General features: G+C 33.5%; 2 protein-coding genes across 2 annotated transcripts; both read right to left on the reverse strand.

Annotated features, from left to right (window-relative positions):
* Nucleotides 1-1,351: 1,351 nt before the first annotated feature.
* Nucleotides 1,352-2,944, reverse strand: LOC145820554 (uncharacterized). Its single transcript, XM_082916608.1, has 3 exons — nt 2,800-2,944; nt 2,508-2,720; nt 1,352-1,549 (listed from the first exon to the last, which is right to left on the reverse strand). Exons 1-3 carry the CDS (start codon nt 2,819-2,821, stop codon nt 1,479-1,481), a joined length of 306 nt encoding a protein of 101 aa, XP_082772734.1. The 5' UTR covers nt 2,822-2,944; the 3' UTR covers nt 1,352-1,478.
* Nucleotides 2,945-5,276: 2,332 nt separating this feature from the next.
* LOC145820555 (magnesium dechelatase SGRL, chloroplastic-like) lies at nt 5,277-6,164 on the reverse strand. Its single transcript, XM_082916609.1, has 2 exons — nt 5,842-6,164; nt 5,277-5,584 (listed from the first exon to the last, which is right to left on the reverse strand). The coding sequence occupies exons 1-2, from the start codon at nt 6,035-6,037 to the stop codon at nt 5,421-5,423; spliced, it is 360 nt and encodes a 119-aa protein (XP_082772735.1). The 5' UTR covers nt 6,038-6,164; the 3' UTR covers nt 5,277-5,420.
* Between the last annotated feature and the right edge of the window lie 411 nt (nt 6,165-6,575).

Raw genomic sequence — 6,575 nt, forward strand, 5'->3', positions numbered from 1 at the left:
TCTTCTTAAAGAATTGTTAATAATTTTGCTTGTACCATACCCTCTACAGAATTCAATTAAAAATAATAACTCTCCCTAGTCTTAATGCAAATTAAGGAATAAACATATAAAATTTATAATGTTCATTAAAATTAAAATGATAAACTAATGTTCTGCAATTATAATAAAATAAAATTAACCAAACAATGCACACCAGCTAATATTCTACAATTCTAAAAAATTAAAATTGGATACCAAACAATGCACGCCAGTGCTCTGCAATTCTAAAATAATTTAATTAAAACAAAACAACAAACAATGCACATCAACCAATCATCTGTAATTTAAGACCAAACAACAAACAACAAACAATGCACACCAGTGCTTTCCAAATGTGAACGTAAGTTCAAATAGTCTTGTGGGGTGGATTCATTCTGAAGCCCGACCTCCACTAAAGCCTTGTAAATGGTCTCATACATCATTTGCATTGTTTTGTTCTGTACAATAAATGAGAGATAATTTCAAAATCAAAAATTGATCCTTCTGAAATATATACACTGATGGGCAGATTAATAGAATTTTTTGATTTCCCATTGAAAATAAATTAATCCAATGAAAAAAAAAAGCAACAAAGTTATCCATCTCTGAAGCTGCCTTTAAAATGCAGAAGTACAATGCTATGCGTTGAAGTCATAATTGGTTCCTACCTGCCAAAATAAAATCCTTTGTGTAGCAGCACCTGTTAGATTGCCCTCTGGCCACATCGGAATAACAATATAAGCTGCAAACCTCTCACGTGCTCTGATTTTCTCAGCAATTTTAAGTGCAATTTCCATGGGAATCAAATTGTTCGCACCTACAACAAGAAAATATGCTCACAATCAGTATTCAGTAAAGGAATTTCAAGCATAAAAGCTTAGGAAAGCATTTATTTATTGTCATATCAAAGGCCACTTTACTCTCAACTAAAACACGATGTAGCAAATCAAAAGAACTACTTAATTCTATTAAACCGTCTACCGTAAGTAAAGACACAGAAAAAATCCTCAACCAGTCTCCTTGTTTGCTACAACCAAGTAAGTTTCACTACCATTACATTGAAAGCTTATGCTGTTAGAGAAAGGAGTAACTTCATCAAGATGTATGGGTAACTTCATTATTTGTATCCTTAACACTCTCACTCACATGTGACCATGCTCTCATTCATTAACGGATAGAACGCCAGTTATCCCAAAAGCTTAAATTGTCAATAGATGAGCCCAATAATGTATGTTATGTTAACACTCAATAAATAGTGTTGAAAAAAAAGAAGCATAGTAACATATCCTCCTCCCATGGCATCCCAATCAGCCTTTTTTCTTTCATTCTTAGCTAAAACAATGGAGCCCCAAAACAAGGGCAATTGAACCCACAATTATTAAAAAATATGCAGTTATCACCTCAATTAATTATTGAATAGGTCCTTAGAAAATCAATATTCTGTAAGTTATTATTGAACCTCACCTCTGAAATTCATTAGACATTCCACCATAATCTCCTCCATATCCACCTTGATAAATGAGAACTTGCTCTGCAAAAATTGGCTCATAGTTTAGCATCCAAAATAATATGTTATAGTCTAGTACTTGCAGGGAAGCAATCGATGAAGCTATGCTGCCATATTAGCCTTCAGTACATCATAATGTGTTCTAATCAATTCAAATCGAATAGTCCATGTAAATAAAACCCAATAGCCTAATCGACTATACAGTGCCCATAATCACTTCAAGTAATTGTCTATATGCCTAAACACTTTATTCGTGACTCCATTGTTTTACTAATCCTTGGTGAATGTAGCTCAAGAAAACAAATAATTTAAAACACCTCTAATAGGTCAGATTTGTAGATTGCTGCGAATTTGTTTTCTTTAGTTTTTTTCTTGATTTGGATTAAAATTTAGTAGAGTGATGCTACATTACTGAGAGATTTAACTCACATGTGAGTTGCAAAATTCCTTTGCTAGGCTAAGAAAATGCAAATTCATGAAGGCCAAAGCTAACAGTAAATATCATATCTCTGGCAATGTTAAACATAGGGATGAGATCAAAATCCAATTTGAACCATAAACTTCCTCAACCAGTGATTTAGTAGAAACACCAAATTCAACACTTAAACTGAACATGTTTCACTGTTTAGTGAATCCTACCAAACACAACTTTCCTTTCCTAAAATGCAGCAACAAAATTCACAAATTCTGAACCATAAAATAACACACAAAATATTCAAAAGCAAAAAATATCAAAACTTTCTTCTGGGTATTGTAGTAACCAATTGTTAAAACAAAACCCTCTGCTGGGTTGCTGAGATTTCAATGTAACATTAAACTGTACTGTTTCTGTGATTGTTTATATGCATATATATGTGTGAATCCAATGAAACATAACTTTCCTAGTATGCAGCAACAAAATTCACAAATTTTGAACTACAATTGTTTGTGTGTGTGTCTGTGAATGAGTGAATCAATTGGGGATATTATTGAATTGGATTACCATTAGGATCTGGTTCAGGTGAGCTGATCAAAGAGGCGTGAAGAGAAGGAGGGTAATATCGATCAGAAGAAGCAGTAGCAGATCGAATTTCGTCGACGCTGACTTCAGTTCCAGCCAAGGAAGCTGTTGGAATTATAGAACCAGCCCTTTCCACGTACTGATACGAACTCCATCTCTCAAAGATCTGTTTTTCTTCTACTACATCGCTCTTCTCTGTCAATCAGAACCCAAATTTACAAATCAAAACATTGGGGAAAACCAAAATTGAAAGCCTATGAAACTAGAATTTTACCTGAAAGCAATGCCTCCTCCATTGTAGTTTCTTGTTCCAGATTTCTTCAGAGAGAAAGAGAGATTGAGATTCAATTATGCAATGAAATCGTCATATAGGAGTGTATATATACTTAGTGGAGTTTGTAAGCCACTTCTGCAAACCAAATTTCATGCCAAAAGTGACTTCAACTATCCAGTTTTGAGATAATCATTAACCATGCTCAAGTCTACCAGGTATTCTTAAATTGCATCAATTTTTTCATACCATAATATCTAATATTGCATAACATAAACAAAAATGCCAGATAAAACTTTTTTAAGTTTTGGTTGGGTAGTCTTCGGTCTATATAAGATTCTATCATTTGTGCTTTCAGAAAAAAAAAAAAAATATAAACATCATGATTTTTGCATGTGAGGGAATAGTTCCTTACCTATGTCTTTGTAGAAGCTCCAATTGTATGAAGACCCTATCATATATTGATTTTCAATATAGATGAAATGCTAAGCAGCATGAATAGCCTTTGCATATGCATGGCTACTAATAGATTTTTTTTTTTTTTTTAAATTATAGAAATAAAAAAGAAGCAAAAAATCATATGCATAAGGTAACCATTCCCTTTGGAATTATATCACCGGGATTTTTATTAACCCAAGAAAGACAAATTTAGTGATGTACTAAATTTGTTGTTAAAGTGGCAGATAACATCAAATTTTATTGCTACGAATATAATTGAAACTACAAATATCTTCTGTTTATTCTCCACTACAAAAGTTTCTCTTTCTTTCTCCGATTCAAATCTTAGGAAAGTAAATGCAACATATCAGCCTATACCCATTTTTTATTTAATAGGGATATGAAAACAGAACAGTTAATTTCATGAAACAGAGTACCCATGAATGGCACCTTAAACTTCACAAAAACATCAAAACAAACAAAACCCAGTAGAAATTATAACCCGATAGATATCTATGAAATGATAGGAGGTGAAATATAGGGTTTCATGAAACTGAGAAGAAAACAATTTATACATTAGACTATACATGAACCTGCTAAATGACACAAAATATACTGTCAATAAATTCAATATAACTGCATCCATTAACAGCTAACGAAAGTTAAGTAAACATAAAGGATAACCTAATAATCAAGAACGGGAAAACATACATCAAAACAGTTTAATTTTGACCAGTTAAATCCTATTTTCCCCATAGAATTTCCTCTTCAATCATATTAGCACTATGTTGAGAGAGTTGATTCAAGTGTTAATAAGACCTAATTGACATTTCATGGGAAAGTAAGACTTATTGGAAATTTTCCCTTTAATTTGACATTCTTTGGATTCAAATGCATCATACAACCTAAACAAATCATTTCTCCAATTACTTTGAACATCTCTACATACTTAGATCTGGTAAGTATTTATTGAGTAACGTTGGATACTCCTAAATATACTCCCAATGACGTGTACTATTATATGCTGTTGTTGATTAGTTTGGGAATCAACCAAGACCCAACCCCTGCTATGTAGTAAATTTAGAGAAAATATTTTAGGGTCTTAAACATTTTACTAAGAACATCTCCAACCCTTCATCAATTTTATACACTAGACTATACATGTATATATATCAAGTGAAACCCATTTTAGACCCAAAACTTTTTAAAAATGAAAATATCGAGATTCAAAATCTATTTCAAAAATGAAAATTCATTTCTCATTTCAAAATCAACCCAACCAAACACCCAGAAAAATATTCAAATTCAAGCAAAAAAATATTCAGATTCAACCAACCAAGCATCCATATTCAACAAAAATATCCAGATTCAACTTTACAAACTCACAAAAATATTCAGATTCAAGCAAAAAAATATCATGAATTGCAACTTTACAACCAAACCCACAAAAACATCATGAATTGCAAAAGTTGGAAGTTCTAGTTTACCTTGCAAGGGGAGAGAGACGAAAGAGGAAGGTGAGAGGAGAGGAGGTGGTCGGTGGTGTTGTTGAGAAAGGATGACACACAGAGGAGAGGTGGTCAGTGGTCGTTGGCGTTGTGATGGTCGGTGGTCGTCACACAGGATGGGCTTCGATGCAGGTAGAGAAAGAGAGAGAGTTCAAAAATTGAAATCAGAGTGAGAGAGAAGATGAGTATCTGTGACGGAGAGGAGAGAGAGAGAGAGAGAGAGAGATTTTCTTCAATTTACATTTTGGACCATTAGATCTTGATGGTAATTGATCTCAACCGTTGATGCTCAAAGAGCATTTAGGCGGGAAATGGAAACATCTCAACCATTGAAGTTTAGATGAGACAATTTAAACCATTGGATCAAAATGTATCTCTAAGATAAATTACACATTTTCGAATTTAACAAACCACTGATTTGATCTCCTCGTCTTCCCTGAAAAGGTTTGATAAATCAACTTAACTTTATATGATCAAATTCAAATGAAAGTTCAACTCAGGATCATTTATGGAAATTATAGAATTTGCATTTGGTTGTAATTTGATCGATTATTAAAGGGTGACATTACAAACAAACATGTGCTAGCTTGGTAAGGCATGGTTGCTAAGAAAAGGGCATTTTATCTAACATTCTTCAATCTAAGATATGTCTCAGTGTATTAGTCATGCGTGCGCCGGTTAAAGTACCTCTGCAGCATCCTTAAGTGGGCCCCAACATTCCACGCGGCTGTATTTCTTCAAACTGGAATGGAAATAAACTCGAACAAATGCATCCAATAATTCTTGATGCTCAGTGAAAAGCAGAGAATCTCCATGCATCATAGCCTTAAGAACCTGCAATGCTATGACAGAGAAGAGTTCAACTATAAATCATCCATCCCAACTCAATAATCTATTCAGTTAAAAATTAAAATCCTCAATAAGGTCTAAAACTCAGCATTCCAACTCATTGAATTGCTGATAAAAGGAAATTCTGCACAATAATCACACCATCAATAAGAGCTAGTTATGCAAAACCTGTCAAATTTCTATCATTTGTTTCTTTGGATGTGTCAAGTGCTTTCTACATAGATGAGGTATCGGTGTTGCCTAGTTGAACTTAATAATGGCAACTCCTTTGAGAATATGTGGTATCTAAACTTTGCAGCGAGGTCTGGTAAGAGATTAGGCCTTCTCACATAACAATGGATGTCTAAATGCATATGCCCTTTCACTTCCTTCCACTCAGCAACGACATCATCTTTGTTGTACCATCCTTTCAACTGCCATAGAACACACACAGGTAATGCAAACATGCAATATCACAAAATCATCAACCTAACCAAACACCCAGAAAAATATTTAGATTCAAGCAAAAAAATATTCAAATTCAACCAACCAAACATCCAGATTCAACAAAAATATCCAGATTCAACTTTACAAACCCACAAAAATATTCAGATTCAAGCAAAAAAATATCATGAATTGTAACTTTACAACCAAACCCACAAAAAAATCATGAATTGCAAAAGTTGGAAGTTCTAGTTTACCCTGCAAGGGGAGTGTGATACCCCTGTCCCGTAATATGTTAATTGGTCCTTAATATGAGTATGATTATGTGTTTAGTATGATTTTGTGTGCCATTATGTGAAAATATACGGCTTTGAACTTCTATCTGTTCATCGTAGGAATATCTGTTTGAATAATCTGCCTTGGGAATTAAATTGGAGGCCTTATCGGCCACAGAACCCGAAATTGATTACGCCATTGTGATTGGCATAATTTTTAGAACCTACGGTGAAATTTAATTGAAAATTGATTCAGGTCAGATTAAATTGATTTAATTGTTGAATT

This window comes from Camellia sinensis, chromosome 2 (assembly GCF_055761805.1).
Source record: "Camellia sinensis isolate YWXY chromosome 2, ASM5576180v1, whole genome shotgun sequence".
In the NCBI taxonomy this organism is placed as follows: Eukaryota; Viridiplantae; Streptophyta; class Magnoliopsida; order Ericales; family Theaceae; genus Camellia; species Camellia sinensis.

What these genes read in the sequence shown, in the direction of transcription:
- LOC145820554 (XM_082916608.1), bottom strand. Translation starts at nt 2,821, where the DNA reads ATGGAGGAGGCATTGCTTTCAG. An exon ending in GGAGGAGGCATTGCTTTCAG is followed by an intron (nt 2,721 to 2,799) that starts GTAAAATTCTAG and finishes TCTGATTGACAG; the next exon opens with AGAAGAGCGATGTAGTAGAA. An exon ending in ACCTGAACCAGATCCTAATG is followed by an intron (nt 1,550 to 2,507) that starts GTAATCCAATTC and finishes CAATTTTTGCAG; the next exon opens with AGCAAGTTCTCATTTATCAA.
- LOC145820555 (XM_082916609.1), bottom strand. Translation starts at nt 6,037, where the DNA reads ATGTTTGCATTACCTGTGTGTGTTCTATGGCAGTTGAAAGGATGGTAC. An exon ending in AAAGGAGTTGCCATTATTAA is followed by an intron (nt 5,585 to 5,841) that starts GTTCAACTAGGC and finishes TCTCTGTCATAG; the next exon opens with CATTGCAGGTTCTTAAGGCT.